The sequence below is a fragment of the Meles meles genome, chromosome 14 (genome assembly GCF_922984935.1).
Source record: "Meles meles chromosome 14, mMelMel3.1 paternal haplotype, whole genome shotgun sequence".
In the NCBI taxonomy this organism is placed as follows: domain Eukaryota; kingdom Metazoa; phylum Chordata; class Mammalia; order Carnivora; family Mustelidae; genus Meles; species Meles meles.
In genome coordinates this window covers 75332160-75357394 of record NC_060079.1, presented here as the reverse complement: position 1 = coordinate 75357394, position 25235 = coordinate 75332160, and the positions used below count along the sequence as shown (strand labels likewise).

Sequence of the window (25235 nt, the reverse complement as noted above, 5' to 3'; positions counted from 1 at the left end):
TAGGCCATTCCCCCAGCTGCTGAAAGTCTTGTTGGCAACCGATAGCAGACTGGTCTTCAGCTTTCTGCCCAAAGTCTTGTCCCTTCTTAGAGGCAGCCCACAATCAGTGGTAAACGGACATGGGTATACAAAGGCTCAATCCCCCAATTTCCAACAACCATGAAAGACCAGAGGTCTCTGTAGGATCAGCTATGGCCTTTGTTGAATCTGCATCTCAACTCAATTCAACTTCTCCTTCAGTCCAGTTTCTTTCACTCCCTCACGCATGCTGGCCCCAAGAGTATGTTCCCCAACAAACTTCCAGAACCTGTTTCCAAAGGAATCCCACCTGTGACAGAGGAACACATTTGGAAGGCTATACAGTGGTTAGCTTAAACAGACAGAACAGCGAGAAATGGAGAGAAGCTGACGAATTCCGGATTTGGGAGGTGATGACCATCACGCATGAATAGTGAAACCATACGCTGAAATCTAGCAGTGAGCACTGAATCATGGGGAAAGCTTCACTGCTGATCTCACAATTTAGCCCTCTCTACTTCCTGCCTCTGCGATCCATGACACTGCAGATGGTAGAAATTCCATCAGCCTCATTCTCTGCATGAGGCTGGCAACAGAACAGAACTCCTTCCAACCCCACAACGTGACCGATGGGAAGCGAACACACAGGAAGAAGAAAATGTCTTTGTTGCTTAAGATCACAAGGAAAGAGCAATGCAAATGCGCAATCTTAGAACTCTCATGAACGAACGACAACTGCACAGACTCAAATAGAAATTAGCATATTACTACAGTTTCCAAGGAAATACAATTCAGAATACACTAGGAAATGTGGCTACCATACAACACTTGGCTACATGGAAAAGTTCCTATTGCGTACACAAAGAGGTAGTTTAAATTCAAGCAATTTGGGGAAATAAATACCATTATCAATACATTACCCATGCTGTATATATTTGGTCATAATTTTCTACTGATCTTATTGTTGTCTTTTAATTACAAATTAGTTATAGCTAGTTTTAACATTATCAACTTAGTTTTGCTGTATACTTTGGGTTCGCTCATTTCAGACAAAGGTGATACAGCCCATATGTGTTAATACTATCTGGGATCTACAATCATCCAGTAAGTAGAAAGTAAACATGTTATTTATTGCGGTCCAGCTATGAATTATCCATATCTCTGCTACTACTACAGATATAGCATACATATAATCTCCAAAAAAGATACCAGAAGATGATCCTTATTAACATTATTTTTTCCACTGGAAAATGAAAAAGTGTGAGAGGGCACAGGGTTGTTTGCCCTTCCTAAGTTGGCCATCCACACACATAAACAAATAACCATATAAATATATTTAGCTTAAGAAAGAATGACCCAGTACACGTAAAGATACAATCAAGACATGTTATAAGCTGAAGTAAACCAATAAATAACATTAATTGTTTTGATTTGGCAAGGAAAAGCAATTATGCTTTTCAGAAAAACTGATCTTGTCTACCTGATTCCCTCAGACAAATAAAAATTAGATCCCTAACTCTGCTCCAGGAAACAGAAATCAAGCACATTTCAATGTAATGATAAATTAGAGTAAAAGGGGTTCATGGGAAGTTTCCCAACAAAACCCAAAGGCTCCACGTTTTCACATTATCATCAAAACATTATGCGGAGCCTTTTGCAATAGAATAGACAAAAGAAAAGGAATGCAAGAAAGAACAATAAAACAAAAGAAAGATGATTAAGGACTGAGAAAAACAAAAAGGCAGTGGGAACTTGTAAAATCATGCTTAAACCCAGAACTCTTATGCTGGAGTAATAAAAGAAAATATAAATAAGTACCCTAAGTGACCGGAGGGGGTGTGTACAGAACTCATGTTCTCATCTCCCAGGGATTATCATCCTGCCCTCAAATGACCACATTCTTTCATCAATGGGAAAACAGCAAAGGAAAAAGCCTCACTTTTTAATGGATTTCGCAAACAATACTTTAACACTACTCTCTTCAAAACAACTTTTCTTCAGGCATTTCTTATTAAATCTCCTTAGCACATGAAACATATCTTCTACTAAGGACCAAACTGGAAAATAAATTAACACAATATGATATTGTGAAGAAGGTCTAAATTATAATTTTTTTCAAAGGTTTCTTCAATGTATCTTTAACCACACAACCATATACCACGTGTGAAAAATTTCCTAAGCAGCATGAAACAGAGGAAATAAAAGATTTGGTGGCTTAGCCGAGTATTTCTATCCCTCTTAAGTGTGGACAATTTGTTTTTATTAAAAAAAAAAAAAAGAGCAACGTCTTTACTGTAACGCCATGTCAAAAGGAAGGTGGGAAGAACAGGCAAAGGAAAACGGCCCAGGCAGAGAAGAAAGGAAGACGTAAGCCCCTACACACTCACCAGAGAGAGAGAGGCCGAAGCAGTCTGTAGACTAGTATTAAAAAGAAACAAATGGAAGGGAGCACCTGGATGGCTCAGTCAGTAGAACACAAGACTCTTGATCTCGGGGCTTTAAGTTTGAGCCCCACATTGAGTGGAGGGAGGAAGAAAAGACAAGACATAGGAGAGCCTATCTTGCAGAGAACGTAAAATGTCAGCATCAGAGTTAAGAAGGCAGTAAGATTCAGTCCCATAATTTCATACATCTGAATCTTAAGAAAGAAGCTTAAAATGAAGCTTCCATCAGCCCAGCCTAATGAATCCAAGAACAACCTAAAAGAATTGCTTAGTAGCTGTTAATAAGCACATACTAAATTTACTTGAATAATCTTAGATTATTTTTTAATTATCTATTTGCTGAGAGTTCAGCATAATTTACTTAATATTCCTGTTCTTCCCAGGTATCTCCATTACAAAACTGAAGATCAAGGGAAAAGGAATAAGAAAATTAATGTCAAATTATGATCTATAAATATTATGGAAAAAAATTTTAAATGTGTGTTTATTTATAATAAACATATTCATTTGTATACTGATATATTATTCATTTGTATACTGTATATTTGTATACTGTATATTTGTATTCTGTATATTCATTTGTATACTGATACACACATTTATTTGGATTCATTCACTGAATAACCACTTGCTGAATATATATTCTGTGATAAGCATAGTCTTAAGTACTAGAAATACAAAGGAAACTAACCCACATGGTCAACTATCTACAAAACAGTAACTAAATGAACATAAAACAATCATTTGCAAAGACAAATAAAATCTATTTAATGCAGGGAATCTCATGTAATTTTAAGAGAAAAGTAATCCATCAAGACAATTCCATGAAAGGGGAAGGAAGATATTTCCATTTTGAACAAAGTTCTGGGAACACTGTAAGATGAGGAACACACTTCGTGAGATACCTGTTTCAGTTTGATCGTTTTTTCCCTTCCCTTAAAAACTCTTTATAACTCAATCATTCAGTCAGTCGCTCTTCCTTTTAATGAAGAGATACTTGAGAAAAATGTGTATTCTTCTACTGTTGGGCAGAGTGTTCTATATATAAGATATAATTGGTTTAGATGTTGTTCAAGCTCTCTATTTCTTTACTGATCCTCTCTGGAGGTGTTCTAGCCACTACCTAGAACGTGGTACTGCAGTCTCCCACTATTACTGCAGAACTGTCTATTTCTCCTTTCATTCTGTCATGTTTACTTCATGTATTTTGGAATCTTTGCTGTTGGGTGCACATATGTTTATAATAATCAGTACAAAACGTCTTTGTTTCTGGCAACGGTTTTAGACTCCCAGTCTATTTTGTCTGATATTAGTAAATCCACCCCAGTTCTTTTTTGATTCCTGTTTGCATGGGGTATCTTTCTCCATCCTTTCACGTTCCATCTACTTCTGTCTCTGGATCTAAGTGAGTTTCTTGTCAACAGCATGTAGTTGGATTGAGTTTTTTTATCCATTCTGTCAATATCTGGCATAGTGAGATACCATTGCACATAGGGATGGCCATATTTAAAAAAAAAAACAAACTGAACATAAATGCTTGTGAAGATGTGAAGAAACTGGAACATGGCTGTTAGGAATGTAAATGGTCCAGCCAGTGTGGAGAACATTTTGGTGGTTCCTCCAAAAGTTAAACATGGAATTACCATACAACTCAGCAATTCCACAACTAGGTATACAGGCCAAAGAATTAAGGACAGGTACCCAAATACATGTAGATATAGGTTCAAAGCAGTACTAGATGCAACAGTCAAAGGAGGAAATGACCCAATGTTCACCCACAAGTGTGTGGATAAACACAAAGTGGTATTCATCACAAGCAACAGAATATGACCCAGTCACAAAAAGGAAGCCCTGATACACAGTAAAACATGGATGAACACTGGAAACAACTCTAAGTGAAAGAAGTCAGACACAAAAGGTGCCATATTTACGAAACATTCAGAACAGGTAGATCCATGGGGGCAGAAAGTAAATGAGTGGTTGCCAAGGGTTGGAAGGCAGAAGGGGTGAATACCAATGAGCATGGAGATTCTTCTGGACCTAGATTCTTTGGAATTAGACAGTGGCGATGGTTGCACAACATTGTGAACATACCAAAAACCACTGAACTGCACACGCTGAAAGACTTTTACAGTACTGAAATTTTATCTGAATTTTTAAAAAATTGAATCTTCAGTACAAAAATTTAGAACTAGCTGATTCTGGACCTGGGGAAGACGGTGAGGACTGACTTGGAAGGAGCATGAGGGAACTCCCTGGGGTGATAGTCATGTCCAATACCCCAGTGAGATATCTGGGACACATATATATATATGCATATAATCTATGTTTAAGAATTTAGTGGGAGGGGTTCCTGGGTGGCTCAGTTGATTAAGCCACTGCCTTCAGCTCAGGTCATGATCCCAGAGTCCTTGGATCGAGTCCCACATCAGGCTCCCAGCTCCATGAGGAGGTCTGCTTCTCCCTCTGACCTTCTCCCCTGTCATTCTCTCTCCCACTCTCTATCAAATAAATAAATAAAATCTTAAAAAAAAAAAAGAATTTAGTGGGATACATATCTGCAATTATACTTTGAAATGCACCAAAATCCAGACAGATTAACAAACGGACAGATAAATGATAAAGCAAATCTACAAAAAATTAGTAGTGGAATCCTGGTGATGGGAATATAGGTACACAATGTAAAATTCTTTCAAAATGTAGTATGACTTTAATTTTTCAAAATAAGAGAGGAAAAAGTTAACAAGAAAAACATTTATGCAGAGATTGAGAATATGGTTATAAGAGGAATGACTGAGTGGCAATATGAGAGTGTCTTCTTTTGAAGAAATGGCGGTGTAAGCCAATATATGAAAAGCTACAAGGAGTCCTTTGTGAGAAAGTACCAGCTAGAGTATGCAAACCCCCCCCAAGACACTCACAAAAAACCTTACTCTAAGACTCTGAAGTTTGGTGTATTCAAGAAAGGGAGTATAACTAACGCACATACGGCAATGAAGGGAGTAGTATAAAATGAGATTGGAGAGAAAGGCAGGTGCCAAATCATTTGGAGTTGCAATGAGGGGAAGGAATTTTGATTTTATCTAAATGCAAGGAAAAGTCATTAGAAGGCTTAAAGCAGATACAGTATGGGATGAAATGGGGTGTGTCCTTATTTCTTAGAGTTTTAAAATATCACACTGACAGTTATGTGAAGAATGACTTTGAAGTGTTTACCAAAAGGAGGAGAGAAACTATTGTCACAGTCCTTGCAAGAACAATGGTAGCTTGGGAGAGAGTACTGGTAATAAAGATAGTGAGTAATGAATATCGGAGGTTATTTTGAATGAAGGATTGACAGTATCTATTGATATATGGACAATAGGATGACAGGGCAACAACACCAGGATAGAACTTGGGTTTTAGCTTTAGCCACTGAGTAAACGGAGTGACCTTTGCTGACATGTAGAAACTGCATGAAGCAGGCTTAGTGTAAGGTGAACCTGAAGATCAAAAAAAATTTTATTTAAATCAGAAAGATGTGCGATTCTGAGTAAGACGGCAAAAGAAAAGACTCAGAATAATCCAGAAGTAGTTAAAGGACAGGTTTTAGATCTACAATTTCTTTTTTACAATCAATTCGGCTTGATTGTATTGAGGACCTTTGATCGAGTAAAAAGATCAAACTTGAATGCAAATGGAGCTCACTGATTACTGTTGTCTATCTCTGAGGTTAAAGATAAACTGAGGATCTATAGCCCTGTATCTCTAAACTTGGAGAGGTCAAAGGAAAGTAGCAGGAGTGAGAACGAGAGAGACAAGAAGACAAAAAAACAAGCAAGCAGAAGTAACATATTAAGCCTTGATGGTCTCTCACCCTATCAACGATAAGAGGCTGTTTCTTCAATTCCACATATAACATGCTTAAGTGCCTTATAGTATCTTACACAAAGTGGTGACTCAAATCTTAGCTCTCATCCTCTAAGCCCATTAGTTTTGCAAAAGTATAATGAAAAATCAATCGTCTTTGGCCCTAAATGAACCTAAATTTAAAGCAGACCCACCACTCAGTAGGTCTGTGACCTTGAGCAAATTACTTACCATTTCTAATCCTTAGTTTCTTAAATGTAAATGAAAATAATTAACCCAAGAATTAGCATTAGAAATAACATTCACAAAGTGCCAACAAGGAAAAAAACGCTCCACAAACAAGAGCTACTATTATGTAAAAGACACCTAATTCGTCAATGCTCCAGGCAGTTAGCTTCCTCCTTTGGCTGCACAGATTCCTGTTTCCAGAATGAGAAGTAAAGACACAAGAGAGGAGGGAACCACAGAAAAGACGATCAATTTATTTTCTCCATGTAACACAGAAAGAAGTGAAGCACAGAAATCTGAATAGGTATGAATGACAAGGACAATCAGCTACCCATAAATGGACAGGTTCAAAGGTTTGATTATAATTCAGCTGTTTAGAACTAGGAGCGTATTTTCCTGTGATTCCTCTGGAATCAATGTTTAATTCAACTCTTCAATGAATTCAGAAAGGCCCATCAAACTCATATTGTAGTTAAAATGTGATAGATCTCAATGAAATTAGTAGAAAACAAAACTGATCAATCACCAAAAGAAACAGAATACCAAGAGACTAATAATATATAATTCCATTTATTTTAGAACCTGGCACTTGAGGGGAAAAGGTTTTTATGGGCCGTTTCCGTGGTGATTCAGAAGGATTTTCAGGGAAATTCCAAATGTTTTATAAAGCTGATGACCCTAGTTCTTTATTATGTTTTATTTCACCTCAAGTTTTATGGCTTCCCTTTCTTTCAGCATAAGCAAAAACTAGCACTCTGACACTTAACAGCCATGATTACGATCATTTATTTCAAAAATGAGAAGGCATAATTGGAGAAGAATTAGAAGATAGGAAAGAGGAAGGAGTTGTAAAGGTTATGCCTCAATATAAAAAAAAAAGAGCCTGAGATCAAATTAGGTAACCTCAGGAGTAAGCTCAAAGGAGAGTAAAGCAGAACATTAAAATATTAAGGGAAGAAAGCCAAGTGATGAGAACCGTTCAGAGTCCCCTTATGATTAACTGATTATTTTAAAGGTCACAGATTAGTCTTTAAAAAAAAAAAAAAAGGCAAAAGACAAGACACGAAAGCAAGCAATCTGCAGACTGCCATTTATACAAAGGAAATGCTCAAGAGTTGGTTGAGTTATAGTTCGAAATATGGCACGCCAACGTAATTCATGATTTTCTTCTAATCCGTTTTGTTTCTCAAATTCCTTCAAACGTTCTGTCCTTTTTATGTAGATACTACTGTGCTAACCATATTATGGAGTTAATAACAATACTATCTAAACTAAAACCAGAAAGACAACTTTTTTTAAATCTAAGAGTATACAACAGAACAAAATGAAATGACTTTAGAAAAAAGTGTCCTCAAAAGCCAACAGGTATGCTCCATGCCTCTAACGCTGTGATGAATGCCAGTGATTTCAAACCTCAGGGAGATGTTTTTGATTTTTTCAAAGAGCGAACCACAAATCAGTTCCATGTAGTCCAACTTATTCAGCAAGTACTTCCTGTGAAATACTGAAATGCTTCTTGAAAATGTTGGTATGTCTGAAGAAATGATTAAGAGATGTTATAGTCTGATAAAATAAGATTGTCTAAGACCTGGTCTTAAGTCCAAATCTACATCACTGGCAGCAATATTTGCAAAACAAATAAACAAAACACACTTAACCGTGAGTCAAACCAAAATAATTTAGCCAGACCCAACTAGAAACAGGAACTCAACGAACCCAACAACTTTCCAGATCACTGAAGAACTGTTAAGCTAGCCTGAGCCTAGTGTAAAAATGTTATTTACTAACTCAATTGGTTACTTTCAGAAATTAGACGTGTACACGTGTACACACACAACTATGTAAATTTTGCCAAATCAAATGCTCTCCCAGTGAAAAAAATAATTCTGAATCATCAATCTTAATGAGAAAACAGGACTAAAGAAATGTTAATGTGGGATGCTGAAAAGTTTGGCCCTACCCAAGAAGGAATGCTAAGATGCTGAGATTTCCTGACCGCCAAGAATTGTCTGATTCCTCTCAAATACCTAGGGAAGTTCTGGCAAATGTATACAAATACTAATTTGATTAATACAACTGTGAAGTTATTTAATAGTACTGCTAATTCCTGATAACAATATGCCCTCATACATTTTTTAATTAGCAAATACTGAGTGCTCGCTTCGGCAGTACATATAATTAGCAAATACTGAAAACAGAATCGTCATGAGCAACAGGAATATCTGTTAAAAATAAAAAATTGATAAGCCCTGCCCAGTGTAACTGTACCTAAAACAGTCAAGAAAACCGTCATTCAGACGTCCTTCAGTTTATGTTTTACTCCAATTTATAATATTCAGTCCTGATTTCTCACATTCCTTTTCCTAGAACAGTTATTAAAAGTTGATATTTAACATCTTAAGAAAAGGTAGAAACTTGAAGGGCCTTGTCAAATAGGAAATCTTCATTTTAATCATCTGTGTTGTTAATAAGTTGTATTCTACTAAGTAAGTGCATAAAATTTACATTACAGCCAAGCTCAAGAGTTAAGACAACTCCTTCTTTTATCTAGCCTGTGATTTCAACTTACAAAAGAGCTATAATTAAAGTCCACTTTATGTTTCATAACAGAACGTGGTAAGTCAGCTGATACATTCTTCCAAAGGGACAAGAAATCAAAATCCTAAACGTATTAAAATATTATTTGCTCTGTAGGGTCACTTGTTACATGTTTACTCGACCGTATCTGCTGAAAGACCCAGAAATGCTACGAAAGTTAATTTAAGAACTTACCAATTTCCCTTGCAATTCTGACAGCTTCATCTGCATCCTGTAAAAGCAGGAAATGAGACCCAACATTAATCCCATCAGCCACTGCACAATGTCTCTAGGGCAGTCATATATTGCACTACTGTCTCCTCTGATTCATTTAATGTTCGATTTTACAACCTTCTAACTCTTTTCATTCAGAGAAATGTAAAATTAATACCATAAGTGGAATGTAAATTCTACCTCATCATTATTATATTAAGAAACTCAAAGCAGTTTGAAATGAGCTGGCAGGAAGCACAACCAGAATTGCCAAATGATCTGGTGCAGTTGCTGGAATTTAACAGCAGAATTTAGATGTTTACAATCAATACTGAATCATAAATCAGATCATTAAAGCTTGTCTACAGCCAGCTTGTTTCTTTCCCTCTGATATTTACATGTCATGTTTTCCTGGATTCTGTCAGCAGGGGGAGTTGATTCTCTATTGTTTGGGAGAGGCTCAAGATTTTCTAGAAATAAAAAGTAAATTTCCAGTATCTACAGCAATTGCCAATTGTCCCCCCACAAATTCCTTTAGAAATCTCCATTACTTTTTCCTTTTCTTTTCATCCTTTTCTCTGGTACATATTTTATCTTTACTGGGTACATCTTGTTACGTAATTTAAAACCTTAAATTCCATGAACCAACTTGTGGGGGGAAGCTTCCCAAAAGCCAAGGAAAGCAAATGCCTTCCAAAGAAGTACAAGGTAAGAGTTAGTTGATGAATATAGGGATTAATTATTGATAAATACCAACCAATGCAACTGAGAGAAGAAACAGTTCCCTTGAATCTAAACCATTTCATTGATCATTAATGCTCACCAAACGCACAAGCACAGACATTCCTGATACATTTCCCCGAGAACCATAAGGAGAAAGCTAAAAAAGAACGTGTTAAACCCAAGCCTTCCTAGGAAATGTGGCTTTTCTTTACAACTCATTGATGTAAACAATGTTTTGAAACCATTAGCTAGTGAGAACGCCTGAATTTTTGGAAAATTACTTTAAAATATTAAAGGGAAGGCTTGTATTTTGTAAGCTTTTAAGCCAGTAATTTAAAAATATAGAGTAACCATGTCAGAATCCTCCCCCAAAAGGAAGGGCAGGGGATGTTTATAACTGGTTCATTTATGCCTAATAAAAAAAAAAAAAATCTTCCCTAAAAGTCTTCAGTACCTAATAACATCCCCTGAATAAGGAGGTTGGCAGGGGAAGTTGTCAGAAAAATTTAATTTCCTTTCATTAGCCAGTCTGCTCCACAAATAGGTGCTTGTTAAGTTCAAAGCGGTCCTGAAAGCGACATCAGTTTTAAGTCTTTTTTTTTTTTTTTTAACTCCAAGCAGTCACATCTGCTAATGAGATTTTCCAAATAACAATTGTTTTCAAGGCAGAGATAAATCTATACCTCCCACTCTACTCTCCCAAAAATCAAGGTTTACTGCTTTATTACACCTTGCTGTTTTCGCTGACCCTACATTCTCCAAATTTTAGCTTAAAGGGATAAAAATCCATGAAAAGGGTCATTTAAGAATGTTAGTGGTTTCCACACATTGAGTTTGAAGGTTCTTTGTTCAAGCCAGTGACAGTTACTGGAGAATACTTCCCCTTAATAGCCTCTCTGTCAGGAAGTGTTAAACCTGCCAAATGCGGACAATTAGTGCCTCGCGAACAAAATACAGGAAGAGCGCTGGCTGATGGAGGCTGGATTATAAGAGCCTAGAAGGAAACTTTTAACATGTCTTTTCTTTCAGATGTGTAATAGTATATATAGTATACAATAGTATATTTGCAAAGTATACTCGGAGAGAAAATAAACAGCTGTACCTTGAGAGATCTGACAAGCAGGCAAATATTAAAAGATAATTCACAGAATTCATTAGTCATATTTATCATATACACATTATGGATGTATGTGTGGACATATATTTACACAAAGCAGAACATATATTTACACAAAGCAGAACTTCTAAAAAAAATTTTTGTGGTAACTACCACAAATCCAACACGTCTATAAACTGTCTCGAAACAATCTTGCTTTTAACTAATAGATATGTTAAGTTTCCTTTCTATGATGCATTATTTAGGACATACTTTTAAAAAAATAATAGTTTATTTAAGATACAGGTTTAACTAGGCAACCTATATTTTTATCTGGCAACTCTTTTTTTTTTTTTTTTTTTTAAGATTATTTATTTATTTATTTGACAGAGAGAGAGATCCCAAGTAGGCAGAGAGGCAGGCAGAGAGAGAGGAGGAAGCAGGCTCCCCGCGGAGCAGAGAGTCCCATGCGGGGCTCGATCCCAGGACCCTGAGATCATGACCCAAGCCTAAGGCAGCGGCTTAATCCACTGAGCCACCCAGGCGCCCCTATCTGGCAACTCTTAAGAAAAAAGTATTTCTTACGATGAAAAGCAAATTTCACTAAATAAATTTCCAAGTAAAATCAAACTGTCTTAAAAAGTCATTTTTCCTTTGTGACTCATTCATCCCAAGATATTTTATTCAAGACATATTATATATTGGACACTTACATACTATTATCAGTTTCAACAAGAAACTATTAAATACAATCATCTCTAATGTGTTCTTTTAGCATACTTAGCTATTCTCAGGCTCCATAAAGAGATTAAAAGCCCTATATAGCTCCAAATTCAACGGCAATGACATATGACACAGTATAACTTTCTGAGAAGACTAGACAGGAAAACCTTGTAAATAAAAAGCCTTAAATCAAAAAGAAGAAGATCAACAGTTACCAGGGGAAATGGACAAAAGATTAAATGAGAAGCTTCCATCAAGTGAAATCCACAAGAATATATGAAATATGTACAACTTTGTCATAATTCTAGGCATACAAGCTAAAACAACGAGACACCGCAGTTGATCTGCCAAAACCTGCCGAGAGCCAGGAGTGAAGGCCTGAAGGTAAGCAGACATGACTCTCACGACTGATGTCATATGAAATTGGTACAATCTTTTTAAGAACTGTTGGTTATCTATCAAAAGTTTTAAGACCTCAATCTTTCAACCCAGCAACTTCATTTTTTGAAAGCTCTCCTATAGATATATCCACATGCACGCACACACAGAGATATATAAATCAACAATTTTTAATTTGTGGCTAGTATTTTGATAAGAAAATCTGAAAACAACGTTGAAGGCCTTCAATAAGGGACTGGTACCAAAAAGGATACATACATGAAATGGAATACATCACAGTCTTTGGAAAGATGAGGCTGAGCCGTACGTGGTACTACATGAAATAGCTCTTGCATTCATGGAACTCACAGGCTTCCTTAGTAAGGGAAACCGAAAGAGCAAACAGACCAACTGAGAGCTGAAATCAACGTTACATGCAAACAACCGGGACTGCAGGAGACAGACAGGGAGAACATGCTGTCAACACACTGCCCAGAAAGGGTCCTCCTCAGGGCACCCGGACGGCTCCATCAGTAGAGCATGTGATTCTTGATTTTGGGGTTGTGAGTTGTTCCAGATCCACGTTGGGGACAGAGACTACTTAATAAATTTGTTTTAAAGAAGAAAATGAAAGAGTCCTTCTGAAGTAAACTGTAAGCTGAAGCCTGAAGAGAACAAACACTGCCTTGGCAAGATTTTAGGCGAAAGAAGTCTAAACGGAAAGAACAACATGAACAAAACCCAAAATCAGAAGGTATTTCCTATGTTCTAGAAATCATGAGAATCCATGAGGTGAAAACTGAAGACAAAAAGCAAGTGGCAGAAAAGGACAACAGGAAGTCCAGTGGCGGGCACGGCCCATGGGCTGGACCTTTTGGGACTCAGCACAGAGTTCCAAACGCCCTGGCTCCATGCCGGAGAAAGAGGACTGGGGTTTCGGAAGGTAACCCCTATACTCCGAGAATACCTCAAATATAGCGTGTGCTGTGGGGGAAGCAAGTTGTAGGAGAATATGTACAGTGTGACCTTGTCTTTTTTTTAATGTATCAGTATTATTCCTTTGATTGCTGAATATTATTCCTTGGTATGGATATGCCACATTTTTTTATCCATCCATCAGCTGACGGACATGTAGACTGTTCTGAATTTTTGGTTACTATGAAAAATGCTCCACTGGGCACCTGTGTACAAATTTTTGAGTGCACATACATATTCGGGCGCTATAACTAGGAGTGAGATCACAGGGTCCCACAGTAACATTATATTTAACCTTTTAAAGAACCGCTGAACTGTTTTCCAAAGTGGTCGCTCTGTTGTACGTTCCCATGAGCAGTGTATAAAGGCTCTCACTTCTCCAAATCTTTGCCAGCATTTGGTAATAATCCACTGTAGAAACCCTCGTGGTTGTAAAGTGACTTGGTGTCAGTACTTGATCCAGCCTGCCTGCTTGCACTGCCAGCCCCCAGGTCCCTTCCTACCTTGACTCTCCTTCCCACCCCCAAGCCCGCCAGACATTCTCCAGCTCCCAGGCCTGTATGCCAATACCAGGCCCTGAAGACAGGAGGGAACAAGAAAGGCACCACCCCAGTCTTCATGCAATTTACAGTCTGGAGGAAAAGGCAGGCCCTTAAACGACTATACAGCAGCGAAGAAACCATTACCAAGATGCATGTTACGCAGAAAAAGTGAAGAGGGCGTGTGACGACAGGGAATGTCGATTCCAAAACTAGAGGTCCAGGACACTTCTCAGATGCAGCTACTGTGAAAGAGACTGGACGAATGAAAGCGTGGAGGAACAGAGTGCGGGGCCGGAACAGCGAGCCAGCCAAGCGCAGAGTGGAGCAGGGCTGCACTTGAGCCTGAGAGCAAGAAAATGAGAAGTCCTCACTATGGCTGCATTTTGAAGGATCGGAGCATATAATTTACTTATTATTTTCAGTACTGTCTACCCTCTGCATCTCCCTACCACATTAAGGTATAAGCTCCGTAAAAGCAACAATCTCTAACTGGCTCAGGGATAGGTTTTAATTCCTAGAACTGTCTGGCGCATCGTCATCGTTCGGGAAACAGCTGTTGCTGAACGAAAGCCTGATGGAACCAAGAAATTAATGAAGAGTTTAGAGAGAGGCAAGAGGGATGTGAGTTTAGCTGGGAAGCAGGGGCCTAGGAGAGAAAAACTACCATATTCTCTTAAACTCAGGGGTACGTGCTTCAAGTTTCACTGAAATCTCACTTTCTCCAGAAAGCCTTTCCAGTCCTCCTACACAGGTCAGGTGTCAACTGCTGCATGACCAGATTACACTCTGCCCTTCAATTATGACAGCCCTGTCACTTAATCTCCAGGACAGCAATGACTAGGTCAGCTGCTCTCTAAGAACCCCCCAGGGCTGGCAAAGCGACACATCAACACGTTATTTGTTGAACGAATCAACAACTAGCCATCAGCTTCCACAGAAGCAAGTCTGTTGCCTAAGGATCTGCTCCGGCGCCACCGGAACGGCTCATCCCCAGCTGTACGCGAATCAACTTCCATCCAAGGAGAGGTAGCAGCTTGTTCAAATGCGCATGCCTACGTGATTTACAGCAAGCAAGTGCCACACGGTCCGGAGCAGGAGCTCCAGAACCAGCTCGGCTTGGGCTTTAAGCACGCTCCGTGACGCACCGTCGCTGCCGGCAAAACCGGCCCCACGTGGAGCCTCCTCCCTCCTCTCTCAACCCTCAGTCAAGCACTTTTCTTACTGCGTCCTGCAAATTAGAATGTTGAAACGTGGGTGGGTTTCACAGAACCCATTCTTATTTTTAGAGCCTATTCTTAAAAAATAGTACTTCTTCACTGTAATGTTATTTTTAAAATATATATATTTTATTTATTTGAGAGTAAGAGAGCACAAGCAGGGGGAATGGCCAATGGAGAGGGAGAAGCAGACTCCTAGCTGAGTAGGGACCTGAGTACGGGCTCAATCCCATTATTCTGGGACCACGACCCAAGCTGAAGGCAGACGCCCAACCAACTGAGCCACCCAGGAGTCCCTTAAAAACTGTAATTTTAAATGCATATTTCATGAGTTTAAAAGATCAGGGGCGCCTAAGTGGCTCTGTCAGTTAAAAGATCACTTTCTATGAAAATACGTTTTCAAATTGAAGGGCCACAAGTTTATATTAAAATGTAAGAGAAAACAGACACTTAATAAAAATGTAAAATAAGTATTAAATTTTATCTTACCAAATATACTTCACTCTTTGTTTATATAAAACAAATCTCTTTTAAGCAAAACATCATTATTTCTTCATAAATCCAACCTGGCAATATTTGAAGAAAAAGTAGAACTGATTCTACTTACTCCTAGCTTTAACTTCTGGGTTTTTTTTTTTTTTTTATTAAAGATTTTATTTATTTATTTGACAGAGAGAGATCACAAGTAGACAGAGAGGCAGGCAGAGAGAGAGAGAGAAGCAGGCTCCCTGCGGAGCAGAGAGCCCGATGCGGGACTCGATCCCAGGATCCTGAGATCATGACCTGAGCCGAAGGCAGCGGCTTAACCCACTGAGCCACCCAGGCGCCCCTAACTTCTGGGGCTTTTAAAAGATTTTATTTTTAAGTAATCTCTACACCAAATGTGGGGCTCACAAGAGTCACATCTACTGACTAAGTCAATCAGGTGCCCTTAGAACATTCTTTTTTTCTTCTTCTTCTGTAAGATTTTATTTACTTGAGAGAGAGAGTAATAAGCAAGAGAGAGAGAGAGCGAGTGAGCACAAGCAGAGGGAGGCGCACAGGGAGAGGAAAAGCAGACTCCTCTAAGCAGGGAGCCCCTAATCCCAGGACTCCAAAATCATGATTTGAGCTGAAGGCAGACACTTAACTGACTGAGCCACCAACGCACTACCCCCCCAAAGCATTCTTAAGATATTTCCCACATCTACTAACTGTATGACATATGATACAACATATGAAAATACTACATTAAGGGATTAAGACAGCATATTCTATTTGAGGAGGTGTTCAATGATATTCTGTAATTTATTAAAAGAAAATTTCTAACAGGCAGGACAACGATCTCCTGAAAATCAAAGAAAAGTCAAATATAAAAATTTCAACAGAAGCAATAAAACAAATCTAATGCCACTGATGCCTTTACACAATTTTCAAATGAAGAACATAGAATATTTCTGTTTTCATATCAAAGGTTAATACAATTGAGAAAACACTGAAAAGCACAAAACCAAATGAAACCAAGTATTGGCAACCATAGTCTTACGGCTTCAAAGCAGGGAGTAGGAAAAAGGAATGGTCCAACAATATGATTTGATTCAAATCCCTGTGGTTCATTCTGTAATCACAGCCGATAATCCCAGTTTGAAGAAAGCCACATCTTAGTTCTAAAGCTACAGAGCACTTGGGAACCCTGGTGAGGTAATATTTAACCATATTAAACCATATAGTTCCAGCAGTTCCAGAAATGGAGAAAGAGCAAAGACAGTACCAGAACCACTAGCCATCTCTTTTACCCCTCTTTTTCAGTACGACTTATATAAAGGAGTGCCATCATTTAACCCAAGAGCAAAACAGTAAAAAAAATTCAGTGACAGGAGGGGTGGGCGATGTTGCTATAAACAAATAAGCAGATCACGAAAATGTCATAAGGGGCTAAGAAAAATCGGGTGCCTTTTCTACAAGCCTATTTGTTCATACTCTCCAGCCCCCACCCGGGAGGCATCAAAGTGCAAAGCCTACGAACGCGGGTGCTTGGGCCAGAAGGCACGGGCGCACTGGCTCTCTTGGCCAGTGAGCCCACTACCTCCCCGGGAGCCTCCCTGGAATCTGGTTTCCTCATCTGTAGGATGGAGATAGTAGCAATCTGTCTCCTAGGGTCATTGAGAAGATGAATTTAGTTGGCACACAGTATGCCTGGCAACATGTGATAAAATGGGCAGCCCGCCACCACGGAGTGCCAAGTCTGCTCCTTGCCTGCCAGGCTTTGGTCGGGGAATCTTGTGGTCATCATTCAGCCTCTGAACCCGTATAATGCAGAATTAATACGAGCATTGCGATACCGCCAAAAAATGTGCACCTGCATCCCCAGGACACTCCACTGGGGTCAGACGATCTGTGCACTCACTGTGGCTGGTGGGTAGGGAAGAAGAGTGGGGAAGGGAAGCAAAAACGGTAATATGGACAGGCATATTTAAATAGTCATCCCTGATGCTAAACACCCAATTCACTCCAACAGTGATTCAGACCAAAAATCTTCCTTCTCACTTGCTACAATACCGCCTACTTACCAACCCTGAATTCTGTACTCACTGGGTAAGAGTCCTTCTACTCATTCACGTGGAAAGCTACTTAAGAGCTTACTTTCCTCAGCTGGTTCTAGAACAAGTCAGCAACTGTTTTGGGGGGAAGAATTACTCTTCTATTTGCTATGGGTAAACACTTATCTGTACACAACAAGCATACTCAAACTATTCTGCATTCTTGTAAAAGTAAAGCAAAAACTTTCAATAGTCCTGAGTTCAGGAAATGGGTTCTAGCTGACTGTGTTTTCCAGACAACTCTGAATCAAACAGAAGGCTGTATGAATATCCTTTCAAATCTTTCTAAACATTTTTATACCATTTTAACACACTTTATACACATTTTTGTAACCGTAAAACAGCAGAATAAAAGTAACTGAATCCTTTTTCAAAAATAAAAAAGCCTCTGAGGCATTATCAGGAGGGTCACTCTTGGTTTAGCAGGACAAAAGGATACTGATGTCTAATAATGTACTTTGTAATCACCAGGACACAGCTTTCCAATTTTTTGGCTATTTCGGTTTTTAAAATGATTCCCTTTGTGCTAGTTTTTGTTGTTATTATTTGACTCTTTTTGCTAAAGCAAGAGTGCAGTTTTTAAAAGCCGGCTAATTAGGTGACAAAAACAATCACTACTTTAAGCCTACACTGTGAAATTGACCAACCTCATTCAAATACATTACCACACTCTGCTCTGAGATGTAAACCGCCAACAGGAACTCAGAGATGTTTAATGAACTTCCCCCCAAAGCTGGAATGCTGATATCACGAAATGCAGTGATCCCTCCCTCTGCCCCACTCCTGACGTGTACCAGATCAGAGAAACGACAAATTCTACTTTATTTTAGGCCTCTATCATTTTGTGCCCAGGAAAAGTACTTTTAACTCACTGACCAACCTTGTTTTGCACTGCTCCAATCCGTCTTCCACATCACAAATCAAAGTAAGTTACCTGGTTCTACAATTTTATTATGTTAACTTTTTTACAGGAAACCATTCAGAGGCTCCCAATGCGAACAGAGCCACCCCCAAACCCAGGCACGTCGAAGTCAAGGCCACATGTATCTGGATCCTCATTTTCTCTCCAGCTCACTCTTTCTGCCGCCTCAGATGTTCAACCAGCACTTTTTTTTTTTTTTTAAATTTATTTGACAGAGAGAAATCACAACTGGGCAGAGAGGCAGGTAGAGAGAGGAGGAAGCAGGCTCCCCGAGGAGCAGAGAGCCTGATGTGGGGCTCGATCCCAGGACCCTGGAATCATGACCTGAGCCGAAGGCAGAGGCTTTAACCCACTGAGCCACTCAGGTGCCCCAACCAGCACTTTTCTAAAGCTCACGCAGGGGCCCCACAACAAACTTTACCAATAAGGTGTTCTCGTGTACCTTAAAGCTGTGTCTCGGGGCTGCTCGGCAGGGAGCCTGCTTCCCCCTCTCTCTGTGCCTACCTCTCTGCCTACTTGTGATCTCTCTCTCTGTCAAATAAATAAACAAAATCTTTAAAAAAAAAAAAAAAAAAAGCTGTGTCTCCCATCTCTTTTTAGCTAACTCACTACTACTCAAACTTCAGCTATCACTTAGCTATCACTTCCCTCTGCCATGGCGTCCTCAAACTAGGTTAGGCGGCCCTCCTCTTGGAGACCCATGCACTCTGAGCTTCGAATTATTAAAATGTACTAAATCGCCTGTCTACTTGTAGGTCACCTGAGGGGACTTAAAACCCTTGGAAATCAGAGTCTGTAGCTCGTCATTCTTTGTTAAACAAGTGGGCTGGGTTCCAAACTCTGTCTCCGACCAGCTTCAGATGCGTGCCCCACAATGCCCCCAAGCTCTGGAGATCAAGTCAGTAAGATGTTGAATAGACAACACTTGTTAAAGGCAAATACTTGTTATCAGATGACTACTTGAGGATTATACCTTAAAATAATGTGGTTTCCCTCTAATCGAAAGAATGATTCAAGAACAAGACATAATGAAAACCACACACAAGGTTTTTAAAGACTGTGGCAAACCATCTCTATACACCATCCATACACTAGCCTAAATATTCAAATGGGAAAGGAAGAAACGTTTTAAAAAGAAATGTAACGAACTGAAACCACATTAATTTACTCAAATTAGGTGAACATTACTTAGGGGGGAAAACTAGAAAACAGTTGTCAAGAAAAAAAGAAATTTAGGGGCACCTGGGTGACTCAGATGGCTAAGCGACTGTCTTCAGCTCAGGTCATGATCCCAGGGTCCTGGGACTGAGCCACACATTGGGCAACCTGCTCAGTGGGGAGTCTGCTTCTCCTTCTCTCTCTACTGCTCCCTCTGCCTGTGTGCTCTCTCGCTCTCTCCGTCAAATAAATAAATAGAATCTGTTTTAAAAGGAAAGAAAGAAATCTAGCCTTAAAGATACTACAGGCTAAGGGGGGGAGGGGAGGGACAACAAACAAAACTAAAGCAAAACAAAAAACCAACCTACAGATTCAAAAAAGATAGAACTACCTATAGTTAACACATACATGCTTCCAATGGAAAAGACTGCTAACGCAATTGCTAAAACCACAGGTATTCCAAAAATTTATACTATTTACTTGCATCAGCAAAACTCTACCTGCACAGATACCCTTAAAAGTAATCTCTTATGTAACAAATCTAAAACTATAAAATGTGAAGAACAGCTCAGTTCCAAAGAACATAGTTACTACAAAAGAAAACTAAATAACCAAATTTTTAAAAGTATGTGCAGCCTCTTATAACAAATAACTAAAAGTAAGCTTGAAATAAAACCAGAATGAAAATTTAGGAGCAAAACAAAAGGGCATTCCTAAAATTATTTTTAAATGTTTATCTGAAAAATATAACCTGCATGTTCAGTGGGGGCTTAACTAAATTCAGACAACAGGTGTCAAGAACTATACACCACAGTCAAAAGTGACGCAGGTAATGAGAATCTGCCATTACGGGAAGCCATGAATGGATGTTCAAAGTGGCCTAAAGCATACGGGAGACAAAACGGACAAGGTAAGTGGATTTTTCTTCTACTTGCTCCTGATCCCTATTTTACAAAGTAATGCAGCTGCGAGTTCAAATGCAGACTGTCAAATGCAGTTCCCAGAAAAGACGAACTCGCTGAACAAGCAAAGCCAACTTTATCATACCTACTACATTTACAAATACCGTCACTTTGAGGCAATCTGGGAGGTTCCACTAAGTTCTGTTAAAGACCCTGGATTTGAAAACCCGCAGAGCTCCTCTGATGCCCACTGAGCCCCGACCCAGGGATGTCCCCAACCACAACAGTGACAAAAATCTCACTGGGGACAGCTCTGATTTCCTTTTTAGGAAAACTCAGGAATGAGGAATCCTTTGATATTTGGATTAGATTTGAAAGTGTTTATTACTAGAGGAAGACTTCCTTATTAGAAAGAAAATATCCTCAACATTTTTTGTTCAAAGCCCACAGACAAAGTTTACTTGGAAGAAGACAAGTATAGGACCTGTAAGCTCACCTTCATGGAGCTGCAGAAGCTGATGTATTCAGAGGATCTCCTCACGCTGGTATATGAACAGGATAAAATTTCCTTTGAAACCTGCATCAAAACCTTGAAGGGCGCCTGGGTGGCTCAGTCAGTGAAGTGTCTGCCTTTGGTTTTGGTCACGATGTCAAGCTCCACAGGGGGCTCCCTGCTCAGCGGCAAGTCCACTATTCCCGCTCCCTCTCTTCCCACTCATGCTCTCTCACTCACTCACTCTCTTTAATAAATAAGTAAAATCAAACAAACAAAACTTGAGAACTTTTTGTCTTGACTTTTGTCCATGGGAGCCTGGATCTGGGAGAGCGCGCCCTCCCAAATTTAAACCACCAAGGCATTGCATATTGTCAGGTCTACCATTAGAGACAGCCAACCATTCCGCTGATGGCCCAAGACATGAGGTGAACAAACAACACATTTGATATGTTATTACAAGATTCTCATGGGTTCGTCTCAGGCCAAGTCTATGCTCTCTCTGAAGCAAACCTCTCCTTAAAGATACTAAATCCAGAAATCAAGTTTATGTTCCTATGCTTCTAAAAAACAGAATCTTACCTAGGATAATTAAAAATTATCACAGACTCTTTTGTAAGCTTTTGATATAAATGGTTCATGTGAGAGTCACCTGATTGGGTAGGGGGGCAGTTAATAAAAAGCTCAAACACCTAGTGTTCTGTAATTTTTTTTCATTATAATAAGGAAGCTTCCAAACGAAATTTAGACTCCAAATTTGCTTCCTTATGAAATTCACAGGGAAGACAAAGTTCAAAGGAAGAAGGAAAGGCATAGTAAAAGTCAAATGAAAAATGTGAAAAATTTAAAACTCTGTCGAACCCGATGGTCTTTATCCTGCTGTTCCTTTCCTCTATCCTGTTTTCTCCATTTCCTTCTGCCCTGCTCTTTCTTGCACTGACCTGCCCCCCGCTTTCTTCTAACTGGCCAGAAACCCTCGAAGCTACATTATCTTTTAAAATTAAGCTAATTTCAGAACTGGGTCAGCCTTGATGGCTAAATTAAAACTTTGGTCTCATTCTGAACTAAGAAGCATTACCAAAGACTTTCCAAAGCTTACAAAGATTAGACAGAAATTTATAGAGAGAAATTGGGGAACGTATAAATAATCCAGGGTCCCCAGATTGATAGGAATCAGCTCACACTGCTAGTAAGAACCTGAGATAATGGGTGCCTGGGTGGCTCAGTAGGTTGGGCGTCTGCCTTCGGCTCAGGTCATGATCCCAGGATCCTGGGATCGAGCCCCACGTCGGGCTTCCTGTTCATCAAGGAGCCTGCTTCTTCCGCTCCTACTGCCCCCAACTTGTGCTGGCTCTCTCTTCTCTAGTGCTCTCTTAAAAGAAAAAAGAAAGAAAGAAAGAAAGAACCTGAGATAAAAAGGGGCGCCTGGGTGGCTACAGCTCAGGTCATGATCTCAGGGTCCTGGGATTAATCCCACGATTAAGCCCCTGCTCAGCCTGCTCCTCCCTCTGCTGCTCCCACTGCTTGCGTACTCCATCTCTGTGTTAAATAAAATCTTTTTAAAAAATGTTTTTAATTTAAAATTAAAAAAAAAAGAATCAGAGATTAAATAAATACATACATATTGGATAAAAGGGCAAAATGTAAGAGCTACGAGTGACTTCAGACTCCTAATTGTACAGGAAACCAGACAGGTTTAGAAAAACTGGAAATAATGGGAAGGGTCCTGGGGAAGCTACTATCAGAATCTTTCCTAGGAACATAGGTTGGCCTCTGATCTAGTTGTCCTGGCAAAGAAAGGAGACATCTATTGGGCACCTCAGAAACAGTCTCTGTAGTACGTGTAGGCATTCAAGAGTGGCCCCCGAAGCAGCTGTGATCCAGCTCCTTCCTCACTTTTTGTGAGTAGCCTTAAGCCAGAAACAGAAAATTTTATAAACAAGCAAAAACTGGATGGAAAGAGTCACACAGACAGATCTTTAATTCGATACCTTAAATTTTGAAAGCGCCCATACACAAAAGCAGAATAAGAAGCAGAATAAATTGATGGCCTTACAGATAAAACGAGATGTTTCTACTCCAGACTTTAAAGCAATCTCTTGAGAGGCGCCTTGGTAGCTCAGTCAGTTAAGCATCTGACTCTTGATTTCAGCTTAGGTCATCTTCTTCCTCCAAGACACCACACCCACTGACTTTGTGAGAAAGAATATGTAGGACAAACAGAATTTCCAGAACATATGCTCTCCTAATGACCACATGTGTGAATTCCTGAGGACTCTGCTATTCATCATCAAGACAGGATTAACTTGGACTCTAACCCATTACTACCTTTGTAACCAAAAATCAAACCCACACTGAAGATCTCAAGAAGGCCAGATATTTTGTTGAAAAAAATTAAAACTATACTGGCAGAAATACTGGGGCAAAATAGATCACAGTTCATAATAACCCATCCAAACCACCACCTGAATTTATACAGCTCTCTAAAACAAGAATGAAAGGAAAAAAAAAAAAAAAAAAACACAACAGTTGACAGCCTACTACAGAAAAGACTTGTCATACTCGTCACACTCAGCTCAGTCTTTCAAGTCTGCAGTCATGGTGTGAGCTATACTGCCTTTTAATTTGGAGGCTCAACTGGGGACAAATCCAGGCTCATTCAGATGGTTGGCAGAGTTTATTTCTTTGTGGCTGCATGACCAAGCACCCTACCTTTCTGCTAGCTCTCAGACAGAGACTGCCCTAACTCAGATCCTTAGAAACTACCTGAATTTTATTGTCATGTGGACTTCCTCAACATGGCTGCTTATGTCAAGTCAAAAACTAGAATTTGTTCTCAAGTCTCCTAAAATGGAGTCTTACATAATGAAATGAAACATACTCACAGCAGTAACACTCAATTACTCTGCCTTACAACACAAGTTAATGCAGTGATAGCAAATCACCTTTGCTCTATAATATAACCTAGTTCAGGTAGTGACATGCCATCACCCTTTGCCATATTCTAACAGTTAGAGAAGCAAGTCACAGGTTTTACCCAAACTGAAGAGAGGATTATACAAAGTCCTGGATGCCTGACAGTTCCTCAAAATGTTAAACATGGAATTACCATATGACCCTGCAATTCCATTCCTGGGTAAATACCCCCAAAGAACTCAAGACAGATACTCAAACACTTGCACATAAATGTTTGTAGCAGCATTATTTATAATCACCAAAAGATGGAAATAACTCAGACATCCATCAACTAAGAATAGCTTCTTGAAAAAAAAAAAAAAAAGGGTGGTTTAATCCTATTATGGAATATTATTCAGCCATAAAAAGCAATCAAATACTGATATACACTACACATGGATCCTATATTCTACTTAGTTTATTATTAAACCTATCTAAAGTCCTTACCTCCACATATTTGCCATTACATACTTTCCATTTAATTTTACCTAGAGACTCAAATTCCCTGGCTAAATTCTTTAAAAAAATTTTTTTTAATTTATTTATTTTAGAGAGAGAGGGAGCAAGCAGGGGAAGAAGCAGAGGGAGAGGGACAAGCAGACTCCACACTGAGCACAGAGCCCAATATGGGACTCAATCCTATGACTTCAGGAATCAGATCATGACCTGAGCCAAAAGCCAGAATCAGCAACTTAACCCACTGAGCCACTTTATACATTTATTTTTTCCACATTTTCTTCAAAAAAACCTTTTTAACAGATCAATCATACTTATTTCACAGTTATCATCAACTCCAGTATCTACAGCATATGTGAATCTGTTTCTATTGTCTGTTTTATGTTTTCTCTCGGTTTTTCATTATGCTTTCCTTTCTTTGGTGTGCCTAGTAAATACGTATTGCATGACAGATAGTGTGTATACCACGGTTATATGTGTAAAAATTCATCTCCTAGGAGATTATTCATCCAACAAGTATTTCATGAGCACTGACTCTGTTCCAGCCACATGTGTAAGTGATGCAGTAACAAAAAGAATGCAATCCCTTCCAGCAAGGAGCTTACAAATGCGTGCAGGAAGTATACATTGAACCCATCATTAAAATGGACAGAAAGGCCTATAAAATCTGAGCTCCCTACTACACCCTACCTCAATCATCTCATCTCTGATTCTTCTCTCCCTTGATCACAGAAGCCACAAGATTCCTGGTTGTTTGTTGAACATCAAGTACATTTCAATCTCAACA

The 25235-nt window shown here is 39.2% G+C and overlaps 1 protein-coding gene across 2 annotated transcripts in view; it reads right to left on the bottom strand.

The window, feature by feature from the left end:
* PCCA (propionyl-CoA carboxylase subunit alpha) overlaps nt 1–25235 on the bottom strand; it is a 405590-nt gene that overhangs the window by 267809 nt on the left and 112546 nt on the right. For both annotated transcript variants that reach the window (XM_045978130.1, XM_045978131.1), the window contains one exon: nt 9312–9348. In XM_045978130.1, coding sequence (XP_045834086.1) covers nt 9312–9348 — 37 coding nt within the window. The remainder of the gene's footprint in view (nt 1–9311; nt 9349–25235) is intronic.